The sequence below is a fragment of the Oryx dammah genome, unplaced genomic scaffold (genome assembly GCF_014754425.2).
Source record: "Oryx dammah isolate SB20612 unplaced genomic scaffold, SCBI_Odam_1.1 HiC_scaffold_2, whole genome shotgun sequence".
Taxonomy (NCBI): domain Eukaryota; kingdom Metazoa; phylum Chordata; class Mammalia; order Artiodactyla; family Bovidae; genus Oryx; species Oryx dammah.
In genome coordinates this window covers 8,739,159-8,757,835 of record NW_024070186.1, presented here as the reverse complement: position 1 = coordinate 8,757,835, position 18,677 = coordinate 8,739,159, and the positions used below count along the sequence as shown (strand labels likewise).

The 18,677-nt window shown below is 38.6% G+C and overlaps 1 protein-coding gene across 1 annotated transcript in view; it reads left to right on the top strand.

Annotated features, from left to right (window-relative positions):
* MORC3 (MORC family CW-type zinc finger 3) overlaps positions 1-18,139 on the top strand; it is a 44,039-nt gene extending 25,900 nt beyond the window's left edge. Inside the window, exons 11-17 of the mRNA XM_040264228.1 lie at positions 1,211-1,333; positions 1,441-1,515; positions 2,386-2,431; positions 3,614-3,780; positions 6,943-7,831; positions 11,367-11,524; positions 13,950-18,139. Of these exons, the coding sequence (XP_040120162.1) occupies positions 1,211-1,333; positions 1,441-1,515; positions 2,386-2,431; positions 3,614-3,780; positions 6,943-7,831; positions 11,367-11,524; positions 13,950-14,103 (1,612 nt within the window). The 3' untranslated portion in view covers positions 14,104-18,139. The remainder of the gene's footprint in view (positions 1-1,210; positions 1,334-1,440; positions 1,516-2,385; positions 2,432-3,613; positions 3,781-6,942; positions 7,832-11,366; positions 11,525-13,949) is intronic.
* The last annotated feature ends 538 nt before the right edge of the window (positions 18,140-18,677 follow it).

Genomic DNA, 18,677 nt, shown 5'->3' with positions numbered 1-18,677 from the left:
CATAGAGCTGTAAGAATTAAAAGATAACAGTGCTCCTCAGTAAAACACATAAGCCCTCTGAATGAATAATAACTCTGTGTACTGATGGAAGGATGTCCAAGATAGATAATGGAAAACAAAAAGGATGCACCTCAGTGTCTTAATTTTTCCGTTGTGTGGGGTTCTTTAATTGTCCACGTACATATGCATACTTTTATAAGCATAGAAAATTTCTACCAGGATTAAAGAAGTAAGCAGTAGTAACCTCCTGAAACAAGGGGTTTATATTTACTTTATAAAATGTTGGATTGTTTGAAGTTTCTATAAAACCATTTAAATGTTTTTTTTTAAACTAGATTTTAAAAGTTACTATCGTTAAGTTGAATTCTTTATATGTTAAATGAGTCTACGTAAATTCTTTGCAGGATCGTAGTCATTTTTGAATGATAAAACTGTAAAATCCTTATTTTATAAACTAAAGAAATAGGCAAGTTTAAGTTGTTCAGAGAAATGCTATGCTGCTGCTGCTGCTAAGTCGCTTCAGTCGTGTCCGATTCTGTGCGACCCCATAGACGGCAGCCCGCCAGGCTCCTCCATCCCTCGGATTCTCCAGGCAAGAACACTGGAGTGGGTTGCCATTTCCTTCTCCAACGCATGAATGTGAAAAGTGAAAGTGAAGTCGCTCAGTCGTGCCCGACTCTTAGCGACCCCATGGACTGCAGCCTGCCAGGCTCCTCTGTCCATGGGATTTTCCAGGCAAGAGTACTGGAGTGGGTTGCCATTGCCTTCTCTGAGAGATATGCTATAGTAGAGGATAAAATGTAATACAGTTACAAAAATTGCTTAAATTGCAATAACACAACTTGCCTATTTTCTGTACTTGAGTTGTTATTGTACTAAGAAGTATATTGGATTTGACACTACAGATGCTAACTTAATATAAATTTCAGAGCAAGTCATTTGTAGTATTTTCTTAGGTTTTTGAGTTCTTACTATAGAAAAAATTAATAATGTGCTATAAACAAGACATTTAAATCACTGTTTAAATTAGTCTATCACTTCAATAGTAGCCAGAATTGTTTTTAAAAACTAATTGTCCACCAAAGTAGTTATGGAATTTTCAGGGACAGAATTAATAAGAAAATTTTGTGGGAGAAAGTCCAATGGAAAGTCCAATGAAGTCCTTAGATCAGTATTTCCATGTTAATATTGAGTTGTTATTTTGTTACAGGAAACGTCCTGATCAGACATGGGTTCAATGTGATTCCTGTCTAAAGTGGCGAAAATTACCAGATGGGATAGATCAACTTCCAGAAAAATGGTATTGCTCCAATAACCCTGACCCACAGTTCAGGTACCATATAGTTGGTAGTACCCTTTTTTGGAAAGGCAGAAAGTACTGTACAATATGTATGAATAGGCGCTGGTGACGTGTTATTCCCATGTGATTTTTCTGACTAGAAATTGTGACGTTCCAGAAGAACCTGAAGATGAAGATGTGGTGCATCCCACTTACGAAAAAACCTATAAAAAGAAGTGAGTGTTGTATTAACGTATGTGGGAGGATAAAACCCAGACCGTCCGCAGTGCTTTGTCTGCAGCATCAGTCAGTGTGTCTCTGAGAGCAGTATAGCCACAAAAGATGAGTCCAAGCTGTGGAGTGTACACTGTATACCATCAAGTGCTTTTTCAGTTTATGCTGTGGATGCCTGCTGGTTATTGCTGTCCTCTCTACAAGGTTCTTTGCATGTGCGATATAGTTTTGTGTTTTGGGGCTGAAACACCAATGAATCAGAAGTGAAAACTGCCCTTTTAACAGAGAGAGTGGAACGTGTGTGAGTTCCCAGTGTGAAGTTGACAGCTCCTGTCAAAGGCCTGACTCTGTCCTGTGAGGAAGCCCATAAGGATAAATTCCTTTGGTTGGGGACATGGATCAGGAAAATTCCTGATGGGTGGAATTTCTTGGGTGGAGAGCAGTGGGATTTGTTGGGTGGAGAGCAGTGGTTGGTTCAGCTTAACCAGAGTAAATAATGTGAATGGGCCTAATGGAGAATAGAGGTAGAGAAGCTGGGAACAGCAGTGAGCCACAGGGAACATTAGGCTTGCGTACTGCTCATGGAAGGTCAAGTTCATGAAGATTTATAGTGCACTATTCTTGAAGATAAAGTTTGAAGCAAGATTGGCAGACATGAGGGTATTAACTGAGATAAGAGGTAGAAAGCACCTCCCTGCCTAGGGCTTAACACTGATTATAGTGACACTGAAGCAGAGTTCAGTGTACCTACCTATCTTAGTGACTTAGCAGTGAAGTGGCAAGTATGTCATTGGAAAACATTGAAAAATGAAATAAATTTAAAATTGTTCATTTTTCTTTTTCTTTTCTCTCTCTCTCTCTTTTTTTTTAAGAGACAGGGAAAAGTTCAGGATCAGACAACCGGAAACAGTCCCTCGGGTAATGAGGCCTTCCATATTACAGCTGTGTCCTGGATTGGGTGGTGATTAACTTAGTACTCACCTTTAAACTTAGGAGTTACATAGCAGGTTGAAGCAGTCTTGTTCATTGAGTTCACATTCTCTTCTCTTCATGTACCCGCTTCTTACCCTCCTTCCCAACCCTGACTTCCTAACCCAACAACTTCACTCAGACGGTTCAGTTTTATTCATAAGTTGGGCATCTGGGGAAAGGCAGATACTCTTTTAAGAATCTTCTTGTTAGATAGACAGTCAAGAAAAAATTAACGGGAACACCTAGGGCGCTGCATTCTAGTACTGACTTGGACCAAAGCTACATCATTGACCCTCCCTCCTGTTCTATCTCTCTCTTTTTTTAATTGAAAGTATAGTTTATTTTGTAATATTAGTTTCGGGTGTGCAGCATGTGATTCAGAATTTTTACAGATAATACTCCAATAAAAGTGACTACAAAACAATGGCTATAATTTCCTGTGCTGTACAATAATATATCCTTATCACTTGTCTCTTTTATACATAGTAGTTTGCCTCTCTTAATCCCATAGCCCTATCTTGCTTAATGCTTAATGGTGTTGAGCTTTTTTTGGTGTGTAAGTAGGTAGTTTTACTTCTTGTATCGGAAGTTGTGGGCTGTTGCATTGGTATATGTATGTTTATCAATACATTGGAATGTTTTCTTATATAATAAAGGCTGAGGGTTTGAGAACAGAAATGGGAGGAAAAGAATAGTGGGCTTAGGTTTTTTTAAAGGCAGTATCTTTGTGACTTTATCTTCTGTTTCTTTCTCTTGGAAAAATGTTTTTATTACGTATCTGTGTAAGCTCTCTATATAATCCAAGGTCAACAAATCTTTCTGTAAAAGTCCAGGTGTAAAACTTTCTGTAAAAGTTTAGGCTCTGTGGACCACACATACAGTCTCCGTGGTGTATTCATTCTTTGTTTTGTTCATGCGTTTAAAATTGTGAAACCAGTCTTGACTCACTTGCAGGCTGGACTCGGCTCTTTGTCACTCCGTGGTTCAGTGTACACAGCACAAGCTCACGTGGTTAGGATAGTTCTCAGGGCCTCTGGGGTAGGGGGATAGGGAAAGGGTACTTTGTGTTTGGACAGGACACATTTTAAAAATCTTATTTTAAGATCAAATTTTTTTTTCCTTCAACAGATTCATGCCGAACTTCTGTTTCCCAAAACCCCTGTGTCAAGTCAAACCTTTACTCCCATTAAGGAAAGTATTCCACGAGGACATCTTTCAGAAGTAGCAAATACTTACTCAACAAGGCTTATAAACCATCATCGAGGTTCACCCCAATCTGAACCTGAGAATAACAGGTCAGTGGCTAAAATGTGTTTTTCCATTTGGGAAACAAGTATGAGACAGCCTTTACTTGACACTTTTATGGCAATAATGCACTTCTAAGAAAGTGTAGTTATACACATATCTTAAAAAGTCTTATGGATGAGTTGGTTTTTGTTCAGTTGCTAAGTCATGTCCGACTCTTTTGCGACCCCATGGACTGTAGCCCGCTAGGCTCCTTCTGTCCATGGGATTTCTCAGGCAAGGATGCTGGAGTGGGTTGCCATTTCCTACACCAGGGGATCTTCCTGATCCAGGAATCAAACCCATGTCTCCTGAATGGGCAGGCGGATTCTTTACCGCTATGCCACAAGGGAAGCCATAAGGATGAGGTATTTTGCCTTTATTGTCTAAACTTACCTCTACCCTACTTCGGTTACTGTTTAAATCAATTAAAAGAATTTTTTTTTTCATTGTGGAAATTGATCGTATTGTCACCTCTTTGCAATTCTGTATAGTGAGAAAATTCCTGCTTTTAAGATGATCAGCATCTGAGTAAAGAAGAACACGAAGCAACGGCATTCCACAGTACAGCAGTATCATGTCACTGTGGCCCATGAGTTCTCAGCGTAGCCCACGACATGTTGTGTGTTTGGATGAGTGGATGGAAAAAGGAGAGAAAGATGTATGATAACGTGAAGTGAACAGTTAGTGCTCTTGACCGGAATGGTCAGGGAATGCTTTATGAAATAGTGAGACCAGACGTTCTGAGAGGTTTTTCTTTAATTTGTTAATTTCTTTTTGTCTGTGCTGGGTCTTGACCACCTCGAGGGCTTTTTCTCTAGTTGCGGTGCACGAGCCTCTCGTTGTGCAGTGGCCCTTCTACTTGTGGAGCAGGCTCCGGGGCTGGCAAGCTTCGGTAGTCGTAGCGTGTGGACCCAGCAGTTGTGCGTGGGCCCCGCTGCCCCCAAGGCATGTGGGATCCTCCCCAGGCAGGAATCGAACCCACGTCTCCTGTACTGGCAGGTAGATTCTTTACCACTGAGCTGCCAGGGAAGCCCTTCAAAACAATTTTTGAAAATTGAGAAAAGATTCAAACTAACTGCCTTTATGCATATATACGTCATGGGGGGCATGTTTTGAAATAGTTTGCTGTTTATATATAGCCTACATTTTGAGGTCTTGTTTTGTGCCTGGATTGCTGCTTAACTGAGAACATGTGTGAATTTTTTTAAACTAGTCTCCATGATATTCTTGGCTTTTCTTCATAAAGCTGGTTCCAGACAAAGTAAGAAAAAAGTAAAATTTTTGTAATGTTTACAGACAAGGTAATGGAATTTATCTTTGAAAGTGACTGCCGTCACTAGAGGAGGGTATGCCAACCCACTCCAGTATTCTTGCCTGGAGAATCTCGTGGACAGAGGAGCCTGGCAGGCTACAGTCCCTGGGGTCGCAAAGAGTCAGACAGGACTGAAGCAACTTGAGTGCACACGCATAGCCACCAAAATGGTAGAAGAGAACAGAGCGAGATTTTTCATTTGTAAGCCTCTGTTCCTAAATTCATAGAGCAAAAGTCTATGGGGAGATGGTCCCTAAACTAAGTCTTGACAAACAAATAGGAATTAGCCTGGTAAGAAAAAGAACAGGGCAACTTCTAATTAAATGCTAAACTGCTTGGATCACTAGACTGTCTCAGAACTTGGAAGCATTGGACATTTCTGAAGGCTAGTATGAGTTCAGGGGAGGGTAGTCCCCTGGGCCTTTTCACAGCCTGCAAAGGCCAGAAGTGCCGCGCTCTTCCTCTGTCAGAAGGTAGGAGCTTACTCTCTGGAGCAGCTTTCACTGCCACTGTTTTAGAAGCAGAAGGAGTAGGGGAACGTTTGAATACTGAATGGTAAGGAGCCTGTCTCCCCTCCTCCCCTCCCTGGCTCCTAAGAGGAAAGCCCTGGGTGGTGATGATGGCATCCTTGGGCTCCCACACCCAGCCCTCACTGCTTCTGGTCCGAAATAGAAATATAGCCGAGGGTCCCCAGAGGCACACAGCTCAAAGGGAGCAGAAGAGACGATGCAGAACTAACTGAGAGCTGGGCAGATGTTTAACAGGTAACTCTCCCAGAATGAAGAGAGAAACGGAAGGCAGGAAAAAGAAAACAGTGTACTGGAGGGATCAGCCTCTGAATAAGGGTGTTCCAGGATGGGACATCAGAGAAGGGAGGAAATAATGGGAGAAAGGCGTAATTTCCACAGCGTAATGTCTGGGGGAAAATAAGAAATATCATCATGACGTTTTGAAGCACTTGGGGAAAAGAATTTTTTGTTTAAGAGAGAATGCAGGCTATATTCAAAAGATCAGCAATCAGAGCAGCAGGAACAGTGACTGGTAGATAATGATGGGATAATGCTTTTAGAGTTTCGAGAAAGTAATTCCCAACCTGGAAGTCTGTATAAAAACCAAACCATCAGTGAACTTGAGAGGTGAAAAGAATATTTTCACTGTGTAATATTTCACATTTTTTATGTCATGTGTACCCTTTCTCAAGTTCTTATTGAAGATTATGCCCTCTTCATATGAGAGAGTAAGCCTAAGGAAAGGGGAGATCTTTCTCGAGAAATGAAGTCTTAACACATAAGACCCAAATGGCAAATCAGTACAAATATCCCTCTTAGGTGGGACAAAAAGTGATCAGTTGGTGATAAATTCACAGAAAACTAATCAGATGAAGAAACCAAGGCAGTTTTTAGTGCAGGGGAAATTGTTTTCCATGAAAGGGTAGGGTGTGCTGGTTCACCTTGTGACCCACCTTTGATCCCTGAATGTTGATGGAAGTACCATGGACAGACGGGAATGGCAGTGCCATGCAGTGACCTCTGGGTTACAGAGAGCACCCCTGGGGCGAGTGGTGGTATTCTGTTTCAAGATGTAAAATTGAAATGCCAGAAGACATCAAGTGAGATAAATTGGCAGTATAACGATGTAGTACTTTGAAGAGGTCTTAATAGTCTTGTTTCCTCATCTGTAAAAGGAGAAAATAATCTCTGCTTTATTAAATCATTGAGCAGTATTCTGTAAATATATTGTTTACAAAAATGAATGTGGGCATTTCTTAGAATTTCAAGATAGATTACTTCAAGCTCATCTTATTTTTTCCATATCTACATTTTATAATCCTTTATTTCATATATGAAATTTTTTCCAGCCTGAAACGGAGACTCCCTACTCGATCCTCAATTTTGAATGCAAAGAATCGGAGATTGAGTAATCAAGTATTTGAAAATTCTCATCAAGATGATGATGATGATGAAGATGTCATCATCTTAGAAGAGAATAGTACTCCCAAGCCTGCAGGAGATGACGACACTGAAGGGAAACTGCAGCAGAGTCCCATGGAGCAGAGTGGTATTGCAGTGGAGCCTGTGGGTGATAATGAACCTTGTGGCCAGCCTGGTTCCACAGGTACCTCAGCATCCCGGTGTGATCAGGGAACCACTACAGCCACCCAGACTGAAGTGCCAGGTTTAGTCGTTAAAAAGGAAGAGGCCACTGAAGATGAGATAGATGTAAGGAAGGACGCAGCCGCACTGCCAGCCTGTGTGGGAACTGAAGGAAAGGCACATGAAACCCAGGGAACCTCGGATAAATCTGCTAGTGACGCTAGTTGCCAGTTAAATGAACTAAGAAATGAGCTGCGTCTCATCACCCAAGAAAAAGAAAATTATAAAAGACAGTGCCACATGTTCACTGACCAAATCAACGTGTTACAGCAGAGGATACTGGAAATGAATAACAAATACGTGAAGAAGGAAACTTGCCATCAGTCTACTGAAACTGATGCTGTATTTTTACTGGAAAGTATTAATGGTAAACCTGAAAGTCCAGACCATGTGGTATCTCAGTATCGTCAAGCCTTGGAAGAAATTGAAAGGCTGAAAAAGCAGTGTAGTGCTTTGCAACATGTAAAGGCTGAATGCAGTCAGTGTTCCAGTAGTGAGAGTAAAAGTGAGATGGATGAAATGGTTGTGCAGCTTGATGATGTATTTAGACAGCTGGACAAATGCAGTGTTGAGAGGGACCAGTATAAAAGTGAGGTGAGTTATATCCCTCAGCATAATGAGAGGTGTAGGTGTCCAGGGGCATCCCAGCCTTAACTCCCCAGTTGCTAGATTGGAGTAAATCACTTCATAATATTTCCATTTTTCGACTACCTGCTAGTCCACTGGTTCTCAACTGGGAGTGGTCCTGATGTGGGCATCTGGAAATGTGAAGGGTCATTGTGGTTCTTTCAGCATCTTGAAGGGATGGGCAGTGATGGAATTGAAAGGGTGGGGACCAGGTCTGGTAAATGTCCTGTATACACAGGACCCTACTGTACCACGAGGGATCATCCTGCTCATTGGCCTTGAGACAGTCAGTTACTAAGATGCTGGGAGTTCTATGTCTGTTATTTATAAGCCTGAAAATAACCATATGAGGTAGATGACGATGTTTGTTGTTGTTCAGCCACTAAGTCGTGTCCGACTCTTTGTGACCCCGTGGACTGCAGCACGCCAGGCTTCCCTGTCCATTACCAACTCCCAGAGCTTGCTCAAACTCATTCCATCAAGTTGGTGATGTTATCCAACCATCTCATCCTCTGTCATCCCCTTCTCCTGTTCTCAATCTTTCTCAGCATCAGGGTGTTTTCAAACGAGTCGGTTCTTCACATCAGGTGGCCAAAGGATTGGAGTTTCAGCTTCAGCATCAGTCCTTCCAATGAATATTCAGGACTGATTTTCTTTAGGATGGACTGGTTGGATCTCCTTGCAGTCCAAGGGACTCTTCTAGAGATTTCTCCAACACCACAATTCAGAAGCATCAGTTCTTTAGCACTCAACCTTCACTGTGGGCCAGCTCTCACATCCATACATGACTACTAGAAAAACCATAGCTCTGACTCTACGGACCTTTGTTGGCAAAGTGATGTCTCTGCTTTTTAATAGGCTGTCTAGGTTTGTTATAACTTTCTTCCAAGAAGAAAGTGTGTTTTAATTTCATGGCTGCAGTCACCATCCCTGGTGATTTTGGAGCCCAGGAAAATAAAATCTGTCACTGTTTCCACTTTTTCCCCATCTGTTCGCCATGAAGTAATGGGACCAGATCCCATAATCTTATGTTTTTTGAATGATGAGTTTTAAACCAGCTTTTTCACTCTCCTTTTTCACCGTCATCAAGAGGCTGTTTAGCTTTCTGCCATTAGAGTGGTTTCATCTGCATATCTGAAGTTAGTGATATTTCTCCCCGCAATCTTGATTCTAGCTTGAGCTTCATCCAGCCTGGCATTTTGCATGATGTACTCTGCATATAAGTTAAATAAGCAGGGTGACAATATACACCCTTGACGTACTCCTTTTCCAGTTTTGAACCAGTCCATTGTTGCATGTCTGTTTTTAATTCTTTGCTTCTTGACCTGCATACAGATTTCTCAGGAGGTAGGTAAGGTAATCTGTCTGATATTAAGAATTTTCCACAGTTTGTTGTGATCCACACAGTCAAAGGCTTTAACGTAGTCAGCGAAGCAGAAATAAATGTTTTTCTGGAATTCTCTTGCTTTTTCTCTGGTCCAGTGGATGTTGGCAATTTGATCTCTGGTTCCTCTCCCTTTTCTAAATCCAGCTTGTACATCTGAAAGTTCTTGGCTCGCAAACTTTTGAAGCCTAGCTTGAAGGATTTTGAGCATTACTCTGCTAGCATGTGAAATGAGTGCAATTGTACGGTAGTTTGAACATTCTTTGGCATTGCCCTTCTTTGGGATTGGAATGAAAATTAACCTTTTCCAGTCCTTTGGCCACTGCTGAGTTTTCCAAATTTGCTGGCATATTGCATACAGCACTTTAACAGCATCATCTTTTAGGATTTGAAATGCCTCAGCTGGAATTCTGTCACCACCACTAGCTTTGTTCGTAGTGATACTTCCTAAGGCCCCCTTGATTTCATGTTCCAAGATGTCTGGCTCTAGGTGAGTGATCACACATCATGATTATCTGGGTCGTGAGGATCTTTTTTGTACAGTTCTGTGTTTTCTTGCCACCTCTTCATCATATCTTTTGCTTCTGTTAAGTCCATACCATTTCTGTCTTTTATTGTGCCCATCTTTGCTTGAAATATTCCCTTGATAGCTCTTATTTTCTTGAAAAGATCTCCAGTCTTTCCCATTCTATTGTTTTCCTCTATTTCTTTGCATTGTTCACTGAGGAAGGCTTTATCTCTCCTTGCTATTCTTTGGAACTCTGCGTTCAGATGGGTATATCTTTCCTTTTCTCCTTTGCCTTTAGCTTCTCTTTTCACAACTATTTGTAAGGCCTCTTCAGACAGCCATTTTGCTTTCTTGCATTTCTTTTTCTTGGGGATGGTTTTCATCACCGCCTCCTGTAGAATGTCACAAACCTCCATCCATAGTTCTTCAGGCACTCTGTCTATCAGATCTAATCCCTTGAATCTATTTGTCACTTCCATTGTATATTCATAAGAGATTTGATTTAGGTCATACCTGAATGGTCTAGTGGTTTCCCCTACTTTCTTCAATTCAGGTCTGAATTTTGCAATAAGGAGTTCATGATTTGAGCCACAGTTAGCTGTCGGTCTTGTTTTTGTTGAATGTATAGAGCTTCTCCATCTTTGGCTGCAAAGAATATAATCAGTCTGATATCGGTATTGACCATCTGGTGATGTCCATGTGTAGAGTCGTCTCCTGTGTTGTTGGAAGTGGTATTTTCTATGACCAGTGCATTCTCTTGGCAAAACTCTTGGCAAAAGCAGCCTTTGCCCTGCTTCAGTTTATACTCCAAGGCCAAATTTGCCTGTTACCCCAGGCTCTTGCAGAGAAGGCCATGGCACCCCACTCCAGTACTCTTGCCTGGAAAATCCCATGGACAGAGGAGCCTGGTAGGCAGCAGTCCATGGGGTCGCTAAGAGTTGGATACAACTGAGCGACTTCACTTTCACTTTTCACATTCATGCATTGGAGAAGGAAATGGCAACCCACTCCAGTGTTCTTGCCTGGAGAATCCCAGGGATGGGGGAGCCTGGTGGGCTGCCGTCTCTGGGGTCGCACAGAGTCGGACACTACTGAAGTGACTTAGCAGCAGCAGCAGCCAGGCTCTTGACTTCCTACTTTTGCATTCCAGTGCCCTATGATAAAGGACATCTTTCATGGTGTTAGTTCTAAAAGGTCTTGTAGGTCTTCATTTAAGTGAAACTAAACAAGTCAAGCTTTATTTATACTATGCTGTTTTTTGTCTACATTTTCTTGGTTTTCTTTTTGGAGTGTAAAGTGAAAGTGTTAGTTGCTCAGTTGTATCCGACTCTTTGCGACCCCATAGACTGTAGCTTGCCAGACTCCTGTGTCCATAGAATTCTCCAGGCAAGAATACTGGAGTGGGTTGCCATTCCCTTCTCCAGGGGTTCTTTCCAGACCAGGTCCCTGGATTGCAGGCAGATTCTTTACTGTCTGAGCCACTAGGGTAGTGTCTTAGTTTTTTGATGGAGATTTTCATCAAGCAGAGTTTTGTACATTTCTTAGCTTAAATTTGTACTTTGATAGTAGTATTTTAAAATTTTACCGTTACAAAATTAATTTTTTCTCAGATTGAATTATTGGAAGTGGAAAAATCACAAATCCGTTCGCAGTGTGAAGAACTGAAAGCTGAAATCGAACAATTAAAATCTGCAAGCGGACAAGTAGGAGCTGATGTATCAACTTCAAGTAACATCGAGGAGTCTGTAAATTACACTGATGGGGAAAGGTAATATGAGATGAGGCAGTTTGGCTGGGGCTGCAGTTCTGGTTAGCATGATACCTGCTAGTACTCCTCAAAGGGTGTTCTATCAAAAGAAGTTGCTCACTGCTGTGATCCCAGCATTATGATAGATACAAAAAGAAGTACATGTCATCATCCTTTCCTTCAGGGAACTAACAGTTGAGTGAACCTAAGTGAGAGGAATTTCAAAGGAATAAAGCTCTGGTTGGTCAGAGTGGTTAGGAATATTTTGGGGTGAGAAAATGAAAATTGTCCCAGATGTTAAAGAATGGGCTGAATTAGGCAGTGACTTAGAGGATAAGGGTCCATTTCATGAAACTTAGTTTTTAACCTTGATTTCTTTCTGTACTTGGCACCACTTAATTATGGTTTGCTATCTCATTTTACTACGTGCCTTCTGCAGTTTTAACTTAGGAAATCCACAATTACTGAAAATTGCCATTACAGGTGATAATAAGGATGAAGTTCTGTGAAAATAAGAAAACAATAAATGAATGATTACTCTCAGTAAGGTATTAAATGGACTTGGGGTTCTGACAGTATTGGTGGTCTATCGATAGCTTATTATTCAAAAATATTCATTAAGAAAAAAAAATGGTCATTAAGGGATAAAATTGTATAACTCTTCCTACTAATATAATAAGACTTGGTACCTAAAACATACTGTTGTTGGGAAATAGCTTACCATCCTTACCTGACATTTAAGTTTTTGAAGGATTTCATTAAACCTGTTTATGGAAATAGAATGAATAGATTAGTACATATAACTATGGGGCCAAGGTTTCAGAAAATAAACTCCCAATTGGTGTCTTGGAAAACATTAACCACAAATATCTGTAGTACTTGTAAAATACAGATCCTTGGGCCAAAGTATGGGTTATTGAGTTGGAAACTTAAACAGTTTTCCAGATGGTCCACTTGCACACTGGACTTTGAGTCATTGATGATCATTTAGATTTGTGCTTTCCAAGACAGTATAGCCACATTTGGCCACTGGCACTTGAAATGTAGCTAGTCTGAGTTGAGATGTGCTTTAAGTATAAAATACATGCTGGATTTTGATGCCCTCATATTCAAAAAAAGGAGAAGAAAACGCCTCAATATTTTGATTATATGATGAAATGATATTTCATATGTAACTTAAATTTATTGCTTCGTTTTAGTTTTTAATACGGCTACATTCTTTAAAATTGCATATGGAGCTCACAGTGCTTTCTCTCAGTGCTGTTACATACACTGAAATAGGGTCTTGTGATGTGTCCTGTAGAGAAGAGGAGTTAGCCAAGACAGTCCAAAGACTTAAAGGATAGGAGGATCAGAGATGGCTGTAGGGTCATCCTGGCGCTCTGTCTGTTTTTTATATAGAAATTAGGCATCTGATTGAATATGAGTGGGTAAGCTTGGACAGAAAGCAACTGTTATGGGAATGGTGTAAAATTTTATCCAAGATCCAATGGAATCCTAAGATAAGCTCAGAAACCAAATGTAAAATCACATTTTTGTGTGTTGTCAACTTAAAGATGAGCATCTTGCTCCTTCAGAGATTTCTGCCCTAGAAAGATCAGTATCTAAACTAAAGACAGACTTCTTATATTTGGGAGGGGACAGAATAGAAACAACTGTAACATTCTCTTCATCCACATGTTTCAGTCAATCTTCAAGGAAAGACCACTTGCTGAATAGTTGTAGGTTTGTATCTAAAGTCCAGAATGTTCATATTCAGATAGCTACATGTATGGAAATCAGGAAGGAATCATAATATAATGATCATTTAATCTAGAGTTTCCCAGTGTTTATAATGAATTCATAGTACAATTGATAGTGAACTTTAGTATGTGATAGGTTCAGAGAAATTCTGCATTTTAAAAAGATCTTGTTTAACATTATTTAAGCCAAAGTTTATTAAGCTTGGTTAACCACAAATCCATTTATACAACTATGGATATCTCACAGAACATGGTTTAGGGAACAATTCAGTTTACTTTCCTCAGAAGGAAGCTGAAATTCAAAGAGCTACATCTTATTCTTAGACCAGTGTTCTCACTAGCATAAAAATACTGTTTTCCAGGTAATACCAAGATTTTCAGTTGTAAATAGCATCTTGTTATATATGTATTTACCAGTCCACAGTTTTTCCAGTCTCGAATTAAAATTATATTAGTTGGAACCAAACAGAGCCACTAGTTTTATGAAACATTGTATTTACCAACAGATAAATATTTAGTTGTTAAATTATAAATTAAGTGAATTATTAAATCCAGTTCTCTTGAGGAAGTTTTGCTTTTCATTTAGTTTGTGTGCCATTCTAGAGATTCCATTTTAATATTTCTCTTAAATGTTAAGCCCTACGTGAATATTAAGCTATATTATTATAATGTTCGTCTAATAGGTATAATGTTTGTGTTTTCAGCCTCAAACTTCGATCTCTTCGAGTTAACGTAGGACAGCTCCTGGCCATGATTGTACCTGATCTCGATCTTCAGCAAGTGAATTACGATGTTGATGTAGTTGATGAGATCTTAGGACAAGTTGTGGAACAAATGAGTGAAATCAGTAGTACTTAAAGTGTATTTGAGATAATGAAAAATATTTGCTCAGTCTTCTGGTTGTACAGCTTTCAAAATGTAAACAATTTTGTTATAGGTATGATAGGTAACAGACTGAAGAGCTGTATTCTTTGCTGTATTCTATGCATTCAAGTGTGGACACAAATACTGTGCACACATTATCACACCTTTGAAATGCCTGTGAATCATTGATACTGAGCAGCTACACAGCCAACTCATGATTCTGCTTTGAAATGTAAATACTTATAATTAAGTCTGCACATATTTTTTTATCACCCTAAAGGACTCAAGTGTTTTTCACCAGGAGGTTTTCAGGTTGCCCCAACCTTTGTGCAGTCTTTTCTGGTTCCCTAAAGTGTATTTTTCTCTGCCTTGAGGGCTGTGCCATAGTACGAATGGAAATGTTACCTTTGATTTTCTTACAGAAAAGTTTAAAACAGGGTTTTTTAAAATGGAATAACATTCCTGATAAGTTTTCAGTGAATTGAGCATTAATGATTCTTTTTTATAAATTCTTATTTCCTGAAATATTTTTTTCATTAAAAGAAAGTAAAGCAGAAGCTCCATTTTGCTGGGATGTTTTGTGTGTTGAGATTGCCAATCATGATCAAATGCAAAGTGTTTTGCAGAAAAAAGTGGTGATTTTTAGTATAAAAGTATCAAAAATATTAAATGTCCCACTACATTTACCTTGAAGCCCATTTTTGGCTGCTTAGTTCGCATGGAGTGGGCACAATAATTGTTTAATATTTCTTTTTGTGAAATTTCCTGTACAGCCTTTTGTAGAATTACTACAGGTTAATATGAGTTGAGGAAGACAATCTTTCTCCAGCAGTACTGCATACTTTTTATTATATTACAAACCTAAGTGTTTTATATCCTGGAGTTAAGCAACAAACCACCTAGGATTATAGTATTACATGCCCTAAAAATTATGCTTTATTGGTCCCATGTTTTGTGCAATTATAAAGAGATGGCTTTCTATTAAGTATAACTGTGTATATAATTAAGAATTGTATTTTCCATAACTAAAATGTGCATTATTTTTTTCAAAGTTTTATCATTGCTATTTATTTTTACTTTTGTTTCTGAACATTGAATACATGTTCCTTTTATATGCTTAATTACATGTCTGTCATGTACAATGTTAAATTTTTATTGTACATTAACTTCTAGAAAAAGCAAATAAGTGAAATTTTATTTGCTTGATAAGGTAATTGAAAGTGTATTTTTGGTATGAAGCTGGTTTTCTGTCATAATTGTATCTCCTCAGATTTTAAAAATCTTGTAATAAAAATATATATGATGGCTAACATTTCAGATATTACTTTTAAGGAATTCTATATTCAAGTTATATTTTGAAAACTAAGATTGTGTCTGTTAAGACCCTCAAGTTGAGCTCATTATATTCATTAGAAGTTACATTTAGAAGACTAATACTGTTTGTTTCCATTAAGATTCTAAGACTGGGCTCACCTTGAGAGTGTGTGTGTGCATTTTACACTGAAAAAGAAACTTTCTTTGTATAAATCATTTTAAAAAACCTTGCCTAAATGAGAGCAGCTGTGTATAGCATGTCTAAGTTTGTGAATATTTATGTAGCACTTATTTCTGGAATTTGCAATTTTCCCCTTCCTTTTGGTCAGCTATATTCTTGCAGAAATCCATATTATATGGCTGTTAACTGGCTTAATGGGAAAATTAATCATAGAATTAGAGAAACTTGCTTGCTAAGTTGATTCTTTGAAAATATTTAACCTAATATTCACTCTTTAAGAAAATATTGCCAAGATAAGACTGAAAATGTGGCTAGCAAATTTAAGAGAACAGCATGAACCCACATCGCATATATTGAGGTACCTCTACCTCTTTTTTTTTTTTGTTGTTAAATTTGTTAAAAGGCTAGTGTAGGAGGAGTGTGTTGCTTAAAGCAATTGTTTAAAGCTTTAAAACAAAAACAGTATGAGGACTAAACTAGAATTGTCCACAGTCCCTACAAACAAGACCTCAGCAAAGACTACAAACTCGGTGAACACTAAATGTTCACACAGCAAGGCCAGTGGGGCATATCGAGGTTTCCTTTATTCGGCCTTAATTCCTACTGTGAGCAGGAGGCGCTGGTGACTGCCCACAGTCTCAGACACTTGACTTGTACTATCGCACGACCCATTAGGTCGTTATTTGACACGGAGGAATAATCAAAGGTTAGATACGTACTAGTGGTTCTCCACTGGCTGCATTTGAAAATCACTTGTGGAATTCTTAGGAATCCCAGTGTGAGGATGCTCCCCATACTATAAGAGTTTTGAGGGTTGAACCAATTGTCAGACTTTTTTTAAGGCCTCCCAGTGCACCATCAGAGCCAAGAGCCATTGATCTACACCCTCTAGTGATGAGTGTAAGTGTTGAAGGCAAGTGGTTCCTGAAACCAACCCGGAATCTGCATGGCCACTTTCTCCTGGGGTATGAGGTCAGGGAAAGGGGAGCAGAGCTGGTGCCCAAGTTAGAAATATAAATAACAGCAGAATAGTATACTGTGAAAAGACTTCCCCACTGCCTCCCTGAAGGTGACCAGTATTTTTTTATATGTCCTTCCAGAAAATATTAGCTGCATACATATACACATTCATATATATGCATTCAGTTTCTATTAAATTTTATATCTTTATATTTGATTATATATTTGTATCAAATCTACACAGGTATTATACCATGTAATTGGTAACATTTCCATGTTACTCTTTGAACAGCTTTAGTAGCATTTTAAAATGACATGAATACGCTCCCAATGCTCCTTTTCTTTCTTTCTGGAAAAAACACTACTGTGAAAATAAATACCCACCACACATACTTTTTCAAGCATATCCAGAATGTAAATTCCTTGTCATGAATACTGATTGGTCAAAGAGTATATGGTATGTTAATTTTAATAAATGTTGCCATCCAGAAATCGTTGTACTTAAACTCCTATGAAAAATAAATGTATGAGTGTGTTTCTTCCTATCTCCATCAAACTTACTAATATGTGGGGAAATGGAGGCTTACATTTCTTTGTCCCAGGTTGAACATGTTCTCATATTTTATTGGCCACTTTAATTCCTTTTTCTGTGTTCCCCGTCATAACTCTGCCGCCTCTTTTATTGTTTTAAAGAAGCTGAGAGTCTGTTAATGTGGCCACAAATGGCTCCAAGCTTGCAGAAAACCTACTGTTGGTTAAATCTTACTTTGCACGGTGTCACATAGATTCACTGGGATGGAGTGAGAGACTCACTGGAGTCATGTTTTTCTGGCCCTTGAACAGCATGCGGCTTTACGGGTGCTGACCCCCATTTAGTCAAAAAATCCACATACTTTTGACCCACCCAAAGCTACTAATAACTTGACCAGAAGACTTAACTGATGAATAGTCAAGTAGCATATGTTATATGTATCGTTTACTGTATTCTTAAAGTAAGCTAGAGAAAGAATCATAAGGAAAATGTTTAAAGTACTGTACTACCAAAACTTGTCATTTGTTTACAAAAAGATGGACCATCTCAGTGTGTACTTCAGTATTGTCTTGTGTGAAAGATACTGAAAATGGGAAAGTAATGTGAAGAATTCATATTTATTTACAGGTATAATGATTCATGTACCGATAATGAAGAAGCAATAATATGATTGCTTTATGGCAGCCTAGTGTAACTGATATAATTGCTTCATGATAGCCTATTCTGTACACTAATTATTATCAAATTTTTATGGTATACAGTTTTATAGTCATTCTGGCATACAGTATTATAGTCATATTCTTAATACAGTATTGGAAATGTTGCAGTTTTTTTGAAATTTACCTGTGATGATAAGCAGTTCTTCCAGTTAGAAACATACTGTATGGTAATATAACTCTTTGAGAGCAAAGTTATAAAATAGGAAACAACACATTAATTTTATATTAAGTTTCACTCACCCTATAGTATCTATGTATATTTTATACTTTTATGATATACCTAAATTTTCCTTATTAAATAAATCATGCACTGTTATATATGAATTCTGAAGTATAAATGATTTACAACATGTTAATTTCAGGAGTACAGCACAGTGATTCAGTTATATATGTATATTTTTATATTCTTTTATCTTACAGGTTATTACAAAATATTGAGTATAGTTCCCTATATAGTGCTATATAGTAGGTATGTTTTGGTTATCTGTTTTACATATAGTAATGTGTATATATTGATGCCAGCCAACTAATTCAGCCCTCTCCTCCAACTTTTTCTAAAATTTTTAGATATTTCTGGGTCATGCAGCTCAACTGTATTTTTAAATTGTAATCTCCCCCCCAAATTTCCAATATATTGAAAAAAATCCACATATAAGTGAACCCAGGCAGTTCAAGCCCATGTTCAACAATATTTGTCTTTTGGACGTTGGTCACAGCTCAAAAAGAATGCCATTAATATCCTTCCATTTGGCATAGAGGAAAATATATACTGTTTTCCAGGATTAATTTTGTGATCACAAAGTTAATTTACATATACTGGCCTCTAGAGAGAAATTCAAGACCGGAGAAGACAGTTGTCGTA